The sequence below is a fragment of the Arctopsyche grandis genome, chromosome 9 (assembly GCF_051622035.1).
Source record: "Arctopsyche grandis isolate Sample6627 chromosome 9, ASM5162203v2, whole genome shotgun sequence".
Classification (NCBI taxonomy): Eukaryota; Metazoa; Arthropoda; class Insecta; order Trichoptera; family Hydropsychidae; genus Arctopsyche; species Arctopsyche grandis.
Genome location: NC_135363.1, coordinates 7,476,145 through 7,489,781, shown reverse-complemented (window position 1 = coordinate 7,489,781; position 13,637 = coordinate 7,476,145). Strand labels below are relative to the sequence as shown.

The following is a 13,637-nucleotide window of genomic DNA, read 5'->3' as shown; positions in this document are numbered from 1 at the left end:
CTGTTTGCTACCAATGTTTATTCTAGACAAATTAGTCTCAGAGCATTCAGCGCCATCTATTGAAAATTTATTTAATTCATTAATTTTTCTATTGGTGTTTTATATTGTGTATATGTATGTATGTAAATACATATGTAGGTATGTAGGAAGTTTTTGCCATGTTTTTCATATTAAACAATTAAATATAAATATTAAATTAAACATATTTAAACGAACACTGGACCGACTAATTTCTTTAATTTTTTTTTGTTTAATAACTTAAGAGGGCTGAACACCAGCGCCTTGTCCATACAAACGAATTACGCTTCTCCCTTCCTCAATTATGGCACTAGAGAAATTATTTTTTAATATGCTATGGATATCCACCATTGGGATGCATCTACCGTTTTATTTTTTTGATTAGTTAGTTTTTATAGGAGCTAGGAGCCACCAAACATCTATAAAATCGCCTCTTTTTTACACCCACGAAAAGAGTCCAGCGTGCTTATTTAACGGTCGATTAAAAAAAAAATACGCACATAGTTGCACAGAAAATATCTTTCTCATACCGATGGTGATTTTTTTTTTTAAATTGGTCCAGTTTCGGAGAAGAAAATTGGAGAATACGAAACCTCGATTTTGTCGATTTAAAATACGTATTATCTGGTCGAAGCGCAACTGCCGCATTCACTCAATATATATATTGATGATATATATTCTCGCATTCACTCAATATATATATCGAAAAAAGGAATGGCAACAAAATTAAGGTTTCGGGTGTACAGCCCTCTTAATATGCCAACACCCATGCGATAATATTTCATCGGGTATAACACTAGTGCACATATAAAATATTCAATCGTTGTGCAACAACTATTGGAAGCAGACTTAGTTCATTTTTACGACCAAAATAACCGCAATGACAAAAACAGATCAATACGATCGATCGCTCATAAATGTATTGAATTCGTCAATTCGATTGATTGATAGAAAAAAATGCAATTAAAGAATCGGGTCGTCGACTCGGACGCCACTGACATACATTTTGGCATTATTTCGAGTATTGCAATTGTTGTACCTATATTTGGGCGCTCGACTCACAGTGAGATCATCCCAATTCAATGATATCAAACACACACACACACACACACACATCGCGACCTGTGAAAAATTTGAAAAGAGGCGAATTCCACTTGAAGCCGATCAAAAGGGAGACTGTTCGCGGCCAAGGGCGAACTCTTGGAGCAGGGGTCGGAAACTGGAAAATTCGGCACAGCGAAAACTGTCGCATTGGATTTAATACACGGTAAAATTGTGCAAGATTTTGTAATATCCTGTTTTTGGCTCGGTATCAAAGGCACCGCTTGTGCACCAGAGACAAGTTACATGGAAATTCGAACGCAATCAAATATGTATGCGATAGCTTTAAATGTAGTAACCAGTGGCGTAACTAACAAGTACTAAGTACTCATCCCCTCTATTCTCTATCCTCGTACGTTCCCAATGTTTGAAAAGCTACATTTAGAAGTATACAGGTACATTTTAAAACCACGCCACTTACTTCTGAGTGATTTAGTTGAGTTGTGATAAGTGGTATTCCCCATTTCATTTGGCTTGGCCGTAGGAAAACTTTGGATTTCGATTAATGTTTCTCGATGGGCTTTGTGACGAACCTTTTGCATACGCAAATTTTGATATTACGTCAGGTTTATTTTATTTTAATTTTATTGCTACAATCAATATACACTCGTCATTACAGATCGCTCCAATGCGACGGGTGTACGATAACGAAATACAGAATACATAAACAATCAGAAATACAATAATACATATACAATCAGAAAATATAGCATATAACACATAGATCTAGAATATACTAGATCCGCCCTCACGTGTTATACTTGTCTCCCTTTTGGCGCATGCAAAATACATGGCGCATGTACAGTTTCTCTTAGTAGGTAGATAGGTACCGCTGCGTCGTAGGGAAAAAAAACCCAACTTCCCCGGTAGTTAAACCCCCCGCACACCTCAGTTAGTGAAGACAAGATCTCCGACCAAAATAGCACGTCTGGGCCCATCTAGTTTATTATACATCAATGATATAACAATTAATTATATAACAATTAATCAGAAACAATAATCATAGAGACATCTATGGATTATTTTTTTGTGTACAATTTTTATGCATATAATAAATACGAAATTATAGAGATGTCTATAGAGATATCTATAGATTTCAGATTACTGTGCATAATTATTACAAATTATACAGAGACAGATTTTTGTGACAACAGGAAAATGTTTTAATACCAATTTTTCAGGAAACGTTTCAGCAATGATCAGATAAAATTGACAAACTCTGATATAGAAACGGTCGATTTGGAGTCACAAAATCCCTAAATCTAACCAGCAGTTTTGATGATTCGAACCTCGGTTCTCAGTGGTGCTAATTATATACGCTACCATTAAGCCAAACTGCTGGCTATAATATATTAGTTTCATTCTTTGTATTGCCAAACTTAATGAAATTATATACAATTTCATTCAGTAAAAGCATTGCTTCCAATAAGGTTTTGGCTGTGAGTTGTGAAGGGCCGGTAGAAAGACGTATTTAGATAGTTAGCTGTCATCGTTTCAATCTGACACAAGATTCCGATATAAATGTTAATGAGTTCGTTGGTGATTAAACTCTTCTAGCTCCATGTCGGAGAGGTATGTCGGTAAGGGGTCCACCTTACGGCATAAACTCTGAGTTTATGAAGACTCGAAAAAAATGAAGTCATACCAAAGAATTAAGATTAGGAGTCCCACGAATCTCACGCATACACAAGTACTTGTCTCATAAACCATCTACCCCCACTCTTAATCTTAATGCTTTGGTACGAGTTCATTTTTCGAGAATTCATCAATTCATCAAGAGTTTATGCCGTAAGGGCCACCGATGGGTAATAAATGACCCAAGCGACCTGAAGAGTGGAAGTGGTTCAAAATCAGCTCACAATTTTTTGACGGGCAGGAATGTCACTGAGCTAACAGAGTGAAGCTAATAAAAAGGTTGTAAAAAAATTAAGTTCATTTTCTAGCTTAACATTTGAAGTTTTTAAAAATAAAAATCGTACGCATTTCTTTGATGGATAATTTATTTATGATATTCAGATATGAAAACATATCTGAATTAGGTTAACATATTAACAATTAACAATTTTAGTACATACATATGTGTGTATGTACTAAAATATTATCATACTTACTAATCTCGAAGACAATTTTTTCGGAAAGTTTGACGTCTAATTTATTTTTGCAATAAATTGTTGTCAATCTCTTACCGAGCCTAGCAGTCAATGAGAAATAAAAAATGAAATTGACTTGAATGTATGTATATTGTATAACTAACTGACTGGTCAGTGTATTTCGGTTATCTGTAGTGCTCGGTTAATTATACCGACTTGGAAAGCGTACACCTTTTATACCTATTTTCCGAATATAATATAAGTATAGAATTCCCTTCAAGTTTAGTCATTTAATTCTTGCCTATTCGCCGTGAACATCTCGCGAATATTACTGCAGTGTTTAAATTTTTTAAACGCACTTTGTTTCATTTCAGCTGAAAGTATAGTTTTCATACAATGATCGTGGAAAATAAGTTATATTCAAAAATGAAATTCATAATATTGTGCTTAGCTATCGTGACTCTAGTGGAAAGCTATCCAATGTATTACGGAAAAGGTAAGTGAAATAAATGATTATTTTTTTTACAAATTTTCTCAAATTTGGGCAAAATTACTATAAATAATAGCTGTATAAAATATAAAAAAAATTTTGAGCGTGTTGAATTGAATTTTACTGAACTAACTATGTAGTTTGTTTGTATGTTTTAATATAGTAACAATCTATTATCAACTATTGTTGTGCCCGATGAAATATCATCGCATGGGTTTATGGCATATTCATTTATTAAATAAAAAAAATTAAAAGAAATGTGTCAGTCCTGTGTTCAATCCGGACGCGGTCGTATTTTTTTCAAATATCTTTTATTTATTTTATTTAATGTTTATATTTAATAGTAATTTAATATTTAATAGTGCCCAAGGGCGCCACTCGATGTGCCAAAGGCGCTTTAAAATTTAAAATTAGAGCGCCAAAGGCCCTACAAAATTTTAGATTAGAGGGCCAAAGGCGCCTCTACTTTCTAAACTGTAAACATGTTAACACTATGATCAGCTTCAATATATCGCTGGAAGATTCTAACTGATTCACGTGCAATTATGTTCCTTAGCGATGAAACTATTCATTTAAAATCCTTTCTTTCAAATAAAGTTCAAGGTAAAATGAATCCACTCATTGTATTAAATTTAATAAAACAGCACGATTTACAAGAATTGTATCCTAACATTTTGGTTGTTATGCGAATTTTATTGACACTGCATGAAACTGTATCAAGTGGTGAACGTAGTTTTTCGAAACTTAAAATCTATCTATGGTCTACAATGTCACAAAATGGACTTTCCAATTTTGAAACTCTATCTACTGAAAATGATATCGCTGAAAATCTTGGTTTTTCAGCTTTAATTATAGATTTTGCTGAAAGAAAGGCTCGAAAAGTTCACTTCTGAATTATCATTTTATTTTTAACTCCACCTGGGGTTGGGAAATCTTGTTAACCACTTTCCTGCCGGTCCCAAGTCCGGAAAAAAGGATAGTAACCCATTTTTTTTTAAATCTAGGGGCGCTTAGAAAAAATTGGGCGCCATAGGGTGTAAAGCCGGGACTGCCCTAGAGGAAACATTGGTAGCAAACAGTATATATATATACATATAGAAGTTTTTTATTGATCTATTATTATGGTCGTATTATATTCGTACATTGTTTTGGCAGTGTTTTAACTGTTAAGTACATACATATGTCGAATCGAAACAAGTATAATACTACGGCGAGCGTTATCGCAGACACACAATAGCGCTGTTATATACATATATGATATGATAATTTAATTTTTGTAATGTTGTACTAAAAGTATGTGATAGTAGCTAGTATAAATACATAAAAAATTGTGATAGTAGCTAGTTAGTAGAAAGTAATTTCATGAAGCTATTAAAAAAATAATTTTATATGTCTTGGGAATATCTACGAAGGCAGCTAAAGTATACTTTTGTCTGATGCCATGTATATTTTACACTTTTGAATTGTATAAAAAATGATTTATGAAATCATGGCAATGCCATGGGTATTATTAAAACATTGCTCTTAGATCATTTTTGCAAATTATGTCTATTTATATAATTAAAATATAAAGTCTTTGTTTATATGAATTGAATTCAATATGATAATGTTGGTACCAAATTACTTAACCGAAATCGTGTTTCGGTCGTAACAGATAATTAAACAATAAAAAACGCATGAAAATCTCCGATAAAATGACGTATAATTTCGTGCGTGTAAATTTTAAAACGAAAACCGACACACCCCGTTCTAATTTTCACTGTAACCAGCACGTGTGAATTAATTATAGGTGTATGTTATTTTATTAGAAGCCAATTTTGATATAATGTCTGTCCGATTGCGCAAATGAAATGGATTCGTCGAAAGAAAAAAAAACATTGAAAAAAGATCACTATCATCTGCGGTTTTTGATCGGGGCGATGTTAGAACTAATTTCGATATGAAATATGATCGATAAATTTATAACTAGATCGTGTGGGAATTTGATATAGCTAGGTATGTAGTTATTGGCCGTCAAAGTTCGTGTTTGGTTATTTTTTTTATTGTATATAAATTGCAACACGTTCGTTAATTAAAACGCCCGGAGGCGTATTGTTTTGATTGCTGAAACTTTAAGGAAATTTAAACTTTTTTTAAACTTTCAGAAGATTTTCAAGAGCAAATGCTAGCTTCTAAAGAGCTGGAACCTACGGAAGTTCAAAATGCTATGTGCAATATCGTAACCGATCAAATTACGGCCACTGCAAATGCTACAATAACTCGACAGCTGCGAGGGGTTTGTCACGCCAGTATGTGATTTAAAATATTGTAATACTTTTATAATATGTACGTAAGATGCTATTTTATATAATTATCGTTATTTTCAGAGGACGTTCGAGAACAATTGAGACACATTGAAATCGTGTTCATTCGAGAAATTCACAAAGTGCACAGGGCCGTTCAAGCGATTGCCGCTCAAAACAGTCGAAAGCCAGTCGTTTTCAAATATCTTCCAAATCGGCCATAACAGTAGATTTAGCAATATTGGTTTCATTAAACCTCTTTAATTATGTTAAATGAAGTTTCATCATTTACAATAGTTTTAATAATAGTATTTATTTTTATTTAATCTTTTTTTATTGTTTTTGGGACATTGTACTTAGCGAACTACTAACTATGTGCGGATTTTTTTTTTTTTAATAATTTTCCGAAGCAAGCTCTACATATCTGATAAAATGGGTAAACGGATTATTGCGCAAATTGCGATCGCGCGCACGACAATCGTTGTCACAAAAATCACTTTACTAACGTTGTACTAACGACATTCTACTAAAAACATTGTACTAACGAGAACTCGAGTGCCAGATATTCCATATTCATGATTTTTGTGGCAACGATTTTCGTGCGCGAGATCGCATTTGCGCAATAATCCGATAGCATTCGGCCACTGTGCAAATGCTGCGTTGGTCGGTTCGGTTTATACTTCCCAAATGCTACCAGGATAACCGCCGCTACGAAAATCACTCACGCGGGTCTCCTGTCGCAAGAAAATTCATCGCACAGGAAAATTGCCGAACAGAAAACTGCTCAAATATTGCTCAAAACTGCCCAAATCTTGTACAAAAAAGCATTTGCTGAGCGGTGCTATTTTAGTATGCGGTTTACCTTCACATCTAATTTAGTATGCGATCTACCTTCACGTTTTTACTTTAATATGCGATCTAATTGTTTCAGTTCTCGCGTGACACTGAGAATGAATAATACCGACCCTAACAACCTAATCTTAAATGAATAGGGCCAACCTTAACTTAACCTAACCTATCCTGACCCTTAAATAAATAGGTTTTGGCTGCTAAAATATCTTTTTTTTTAATTTTTATTTCATCAATATTTTCACAAAAAAAACATATCTTAGCAGCCAACACCTATTATTTAAGGGTCGGGATAAGTTAGGTTATGTTAAGGTTGGCCCTATTTATTTAAGATTTGGTTAAGAAATATGTATCTGCTGACGATATTTTGATAGAAATGCTTCGACAACATTATGGGGCGGCAGGAAAAAACAAAAATTGTAATAAACATTTCGTTGCTACGATATCAATAAAAAAAATAGTCGACTGCGATTCGAAGATAGATTGCATGCTAAGGTAGACCGCGTACTAAAATAACTCCTGCTGAGCTATATTTAGGCAGTTTTTTTTACGGCAATTTTCATGTGCGACAGGAGATCCGCGCAAGCGATTACCCTGGTAACGATTTACATTTTGGATGTAACCAGTTTACCGCGTTGGTCATATTGCCAGCCTAAACTGGTATAGGTATTGTTGCGTAGGGGTGGGTGGAGGATCCAAGTAAAAGGCCAAAGTCGTGTCACAGCATTTATTCGTGATTAAGGAGATACACGCACCGCCAGTGCTCCGTCCAGAATGTCTTGATATCGTCTATGTACCTCCTTATAAAGAAAAAGGTCTCTCAGGGCATCTTCGACGTCCGGTTTGTTTACCTATTGTTATGGTCACGTACTCGGATATGTATTTCCACGACATTCAGTCCCACGGTACCACGGTATCAGTCACTTCTGAGAAGGGACCAAATAGTGGCCATTGTTTAGCCTACATGCACTTAGAGTCTAGATATAATCCTTGAAACCAATTATAACGGTCGCACAGTGTCAGGGATGCGCCTCGGCCTAATCCGATTGCCGGCGGTTCTTTTTAGTATACGGTACAGTATTAAGGCCGCTAAAGTAGAAACTATTTTGGGAGCCTCGCGTTAATATTGCTAACGTCATAACATTATAAGTACGGTGATGGGATGCGGCCTTGTAATTTTTATGGAGCAGATAATTTGAGATTTAAGGTCTGTTCATACTTGACAGCACTGCACGACTCCGTTTAAAATATGTCATTTTATTACATTTCTATTCATATCTACCTACACGTCACGGTCACGTCACGCTTACATCACGTTGGCCGAGTGCAAGGCAAAATCGGTTTACTTATACATTACAGGCCATGACGATATGGCGCAATATTGCTTACGTCGTATTGTCGAGTAATTACAATATGAATGCATACACGTGCATTCGTAGCTACGCGTCAGAATACAAGTCAGCAAAAATGTTTCGGCGTTTATCGAACGAAAAATTATGTATAATCGCGTTTTTGTTGGAAGAAGAAGCTCAAGAAGGCAATAAGAAAGCACGGAGGCGTTTTGATGTGCATCCCATGTTAAAAAATAGAAAAACCGAAGGAGAGTTTTGGACACTGTATAAGGAGCTTGTGGATGATGGACAAACTTTTTTTAAATATTTCCGTAAAGAAATTAAAATTTTTTTTAATATTCGAAAGATTGAACAACCATGTCGAAAGATTGAACAACTGTCAACTGTCACTATCGATAATTGGTCCAAAACAGCAAAGCGGCAGACTCATGGCACGTAATTCGCGTGTATATTTCCACGATGGCCAAAAAAACGGATACGATACGTTAACGGATGTTGCTGTAAGGTATAAACAGGAAATGTCGGGTACTGCTGTAAGCCTGCCGTGGCGTAAGCGTGACGGTTGGTATGAATATACCCATACAAAATGTACCAAAGAATACTTTTCGTACGGCCGGATACCTGCTGAAGTCGGTACGTGCTGACTAGGTATGAACAGACCTTAAATGTGTATAATAATTATACTGATTTTAAATAATAAAAAAAATTCGAACAAAATCCGACAACCGGAAGTATAAGTAAGCCGATTTTGCCTTGCACTCGGCCAAATTGCTGTAAACGTGACGTGACCGCGACGTGTAGGTAGATATGAATAGAAATGTAATAAAATGACATATTTGAAACGGAGTCGTGCAGTTAAGTATGAACAGACCTTTATGGAGGTCGACGCGTTTAATTTATTTTAAAACTGATAATACTCGAATATTTTATTATTGTATAAATTGTAATAGGTATAAATAAATTGTTTGACTGGAAACGTTATTTTATTCGATTCGAACATGATTCCTGTAGGATTCTGGTAGGAAGCCGTCATGGGCGTGGAGGTGCGCGTTAGAGCCGCTCCGCTTTGGTAGCTGTCAAAACATTAATAGCAGACCTAACCTAGCGGGTAGCGGGTAGTGGGTAGTGGGTAGTGGGGAGTGGGTAGTGGGTAGCGATGAGCTGGTGGTGGCGGTGTTGCGTGTGGAGCGGCTGGATGTGGCAGGGCTTGTGGGCCGGTGTGGTGTGCGCGAGTATGGCGTGGTCGTGTTGCCGAGGCGCCACACCTCTGCTGCTGGACCTGGTGGTGGTGTCGACGGCCGCCGCTTGGGTCTGCCGAAGACCCCGGCCGCCGCCCTCGGACCGCGCCGCCGCCCCCTCCCGCTGCATCGCCCATCGCGGCGCCGCCCTCGACGCCCCCGAGAACACCCTGGCCGCTTTCAAATATGTACTAAACACCCAATACTACAATAAGGTTTTGCTGCAACTGATTGCAAACCACCAGCCTGCATGCTCTTTCAATTGCATTTTAACTGTTTGAATTTCAGCATGTACGAAAGACGAGATATTCATGGGGTGACATTGCGCAGATGACATTTCGATGTACATTGATGATTGGCAATTCTTAAAATTAAGTTGGATCTTTCTGGCAAGTTTAAAATGGCAAAAGCCGAGACAAAAATATGAAATGAGCATGCAGCGAAATGAGCATGCAGGCGCTTGGTTTACAATCCCTATACCCAATATAATTTCTACAGGTCTACGTGACGAGCCAGAATGTTAAATTACAGAAAACACAAATATCCGAAGGCAAAGATCGAAAATCGAAAGATTTATTAAAATTTTTATTACATACATACATACATACATTAAGTTTATTAATTTAACTTTTTATATCAAATACTTGATGAAAATTTTCTTTTTCTAGAGTTTGAATCCAAATTGTTTGCCATTGATTGTAAATTTACTTCTGATGATTTGACCTTGCGCATTGTCATTCTGAAATTGATCATAAATATGTACATATATGTATGTATTAAAACGGTCTCCGTGACGGGTCGGAATGTGAAATGCCGGAAAACGCAAATATCGGAAGGCAAAGATCGAAAATTGAGGGATCTTAAGTCGAAAGATCAAAAAAAAAGGGTGCATGGTAAGCGGTACATACTCACTTAATATGCGCGAGCAGGGTACAACAGGAACAAGAGGAACAGGCTTTTCGTCCCGTATTCTGTGCGCGCACATTAACACGGGAGGAAAAGCCTGTTCCTCTTGTTCCTGTTGTACCCTGCTCGCGCAAATTAAGTGAGTGTGTACCGTTTACCATGCACCCTTTTTTTTTGATCTTTCGACTTACGATCTTTCGATTTTCGATTTTTGCCTTCCGATATTTGCGTTTTATGTAATTTAAATTCCGGCTCGTCACGGAGACCGCATTTCTACACCCCTTTGCATCTACATACATACATACATCACTGGTGGTCACGTATTATACATTTTTATTATTAAGAGGGCTGAACACCAGCGCCTTGTCCATACAAACGTATTACACTTCTCCCTTCCTCAATTATGACACTAGAGAAATTATTTTTTAATATGCTATGCATATCCACCATTGAGATGCATCTATCGTTTTATTTTTTTTGATTAGTTATTTTTTATAGGAGCGAGGAGCCGCCAAACATCTATAAAATCGCCTCTTCTTTACACCCACGAAAAGAGTCCAGCGTGCTTATTTAACGGTCGATTTAAAAAAAAATACGCGCATAGTTGCACAGAAAATATCTTTCTCATACCGATGATAAATTTTTTTTAAAAATTGGTTACTGATTTTCACACTTAAGACATCTGTTGACATATGAATGTATAGTAAAAACGTGATTTCGATAATAATAATTGATTTTTGAGAGTGAAGCGCGAGCCACACTACTAAACAAGTACCATTTTTTATTACTATAACTGATACTGGGTGGGGTTCTGACTGAGTTCAATTTATAAATATACATATTTATGGTCATTAAATTTGAATAGAAATGGTTAACACAATAAATAAACAAGTGTACATTCCCTAGAACACGCTTCTACATATTTAACTTTTATTATTACCCACAATTGAAAAACACATGTATGTAGGGCTGTGACGTCACTCAACTCAACTCAACTTTATATGATTTTCAGTCTGTCGAAAAAAGATGCAAACATATTGAGTTTGATTTGCGCATTACTAAAGATGGAAAATGCGTATTATCACACGACGCCACAGTTGTGGGAAGAAAAATAGCCGACAGCGACTGGTCGGACATTAAAGATATAGATGTCGGCAAAGGGCATCCGATGCGGTTTGATATTTACTCATGAAAAATATCTAATGAACGATCCGTTTTCAAAATTTGCTTTACATTTGTTGAATTTTGATTTGCAGTGAAAAATTTGGAATCACAAATCTTTGCTTGCTCGAAGACGCTCTTGAATTTTTCTCCACAAACAAGGTCAAGATGATAATCGACGTCAAAGAGATGGACACCAGGATTTATACGGCTGTGGTCGATGCGTTTGTGAAATATCCCGAAATGTACGACACGACAATCGTGACATCTTTCAATCCCGTCATAATGTATAAGGTCAATAGAATAATTTTCAATTCCTAATTTTATAATACATATCTAACGTTGTTAATTTATATATTTTTTTATATTTCCAGATTCGACTGATGAATCCTCGAATTGTTGGTTCGTTGAATTATCGTCCGAGATGTTTCAGTTCAGTTTCTTACAGTGCAATTGGAGCTTTTCGTAAACGGTTAATATTTTTGGTTATATTATAAGGTTTTCCATGTATAAAATAATATTTAATTCATATATAATTTTCAATACAGATTTCCCGATAGTATTTTAAAACATCTAGGTGCTAGAATACTAGACGAATTGTATTCTATTGTGTGGTCGACGAGAATATTGGCGTATTTTACTGGGAGTTCTTCAGTCATTTTGCATAAAGATATTGCGAGTCTGTAAGTTTGTCGATTATTGATGTGTTTTTGTTGTTGTATTTGTTGTGTAAATGATGTTTAAGTTGACGTTTCGATTGTGTTACAGTTCTGTTGTTGAAGATTGGCGTAAAGCCGGGTATTCCGTGTTTTTATGGGGTGTGAACCAACCCGTTGAAAAACAGTACGTGCTGAAGATACTCGGAGTGCCATATATTGCCGATACGCTCATCGGAGAACCGACCACTATCGGTGAAATGAACGGAAAATCCCATTAACGAGTGCTATCTGTCAAAGGCAGCTTTCTCCTAGTCCATTTTCAAGATTATTATTTGAATAAAAATAGAATAATTCCTTAAAATTATCAGGTGAAATATTTTTGAACTGAAATATACCAGAGTCAGTAGCTGTGATATTTTTGTTTAACAAGTTATATCAGATTGTTTTATCGAAAATGATTAGTACAAATGAATTAACCATTTTGTTCTGAATTATGACCTCATTTTATTATACATATATTACGATCATTTACATTATATTGCACGTATTTACTTATTGAATAGAAGAAAGACGATTTTGATACAATTTTTCACATATAATTTTGAAGCGTTTTGAATTTGATTGTTTTTGTTTTATTTTATTTAAAATGTTTTTGGATCTCTATTTTGTGAATAATATTCGTATAAATTTAAGCTTCGCAACGTAAAAGAAATCTTTAATTGTGAAAGGTTATGTAATTAAGATAAGAAGAAACATATAACACAACGATACGTTTGTTTTCTTTTAAATTTGTACTGCATTTATGTAATTTGTTAATGATTGACAATATGTTTAAGTGAGCAATAAAATTAAACGAATTTGCATTACCAAATATTGTAATATGTATTATATAATATTTTACGAACAAATTTACCGTATGTAATTAGTGAGCATTTATTATATGTATGTCATTTAAGTGTATGTTAATATAATGAGTACACTGTATTGTAAATCTATAGTTTTACATCAAATTCGTTGAATGTTTTGTGAACGCCTTGTGTTTGCATTGATTTTCTATTCTAAAAAGGTATTACGTATATTGTAAATGTACTAAAAGCAAATTGTACTGATTTTGCGGTGAAAAGAACCAAAGCTATGTTATAAGATTTTTTTAATTAAGTCGACTTAACAATTTAACTACTTTGACGTAACAATTGTATTTAAATCGACTGCTATGTTACTTTATATAAATTAAATATTTAACGTAAAATTAGTCACCCATATTATTATCATATACATACATACATATTTAATATTATATGTACTTTATTTATTTTGTTTTCTCTTCTGATTTTCAATAAAACTTAATATGAAAACAAGTTTTCATTTTTTCAGCATTTATGTGCATATGTACATATATGCATGTAATTCATTTATAATTTTTGTAATCAATAAAATATGCACTAAAATTTATATTGAAGTTTCAATAATAAAAACTTTGTATTGAATATT

The 13,637-nt window shown here is 35.0% G+C and overlaps 1 protein-coding gene across 2 annotated transcripts; it reads left to right on the top strand.

The window, feature by feature from the left end:
- Positions 1–9,207: 9,207 nt before the first annotated feature.
- Positions 9,208–13,637, top strand: LOC143916475 (glycerophosphodiester phosphodiesterase 1). 2 transcript variants are annotated; one of them, XM_077437602.1, is made up of 6 exons: positions 9,208–9,608; positions 11,339–11,499; positions 11,583–11,781; positions 11,862–11,959; positions 12,036–12,170; positions 12,256–13,637. In XM_077437602.1, the coding sequence occupies exons 1-6, from the start codon at positions 9,339–9,341 to the stop codon at positions 12,422–12,424; spliced, it is 1,032 nt and encodes a 343-aa protein (XP_077293728.1). In that variant the 5' UTR covers positions 9,208–9,338; the 3' UTR covers positions 12,425–13,637. The 2 variants fall into 2 exon arrangements, with proteins under 2 accessions (XP_077293728.1, XP_077293727.1); XM_077437601.1 differs by having other exon boundaries at positions 9,246–9,635.

What these genes read in the sequence shown, in the direction of transcription:
- LOC143916475 (XM_077437601.1), top strand. Translation starts at nt 9,339, where the DNA reads ATGAGCTGGTGGTGGCGGTGTTGCGTGTGGAGCGGCTGGATGTGGCAG. An exon ending in ATCCCGTCATAATGTATAAG is followed by an intron (nt 11,782 to 11,861) that starts GTCAATAGAATA and finishes TTATATTTCCAG; the next exon opens with ATTCGACTGATGAATCCTCG. An exon ending in CATAAAGATATTGCGAGTCT is followed by an intron (nt 12,171 to 12,255) that starts GTAAGTTTGTCG and finishes ATTGTGTTACAG; the next exon opens with TTCTGTTGTTGAAGATTGGC.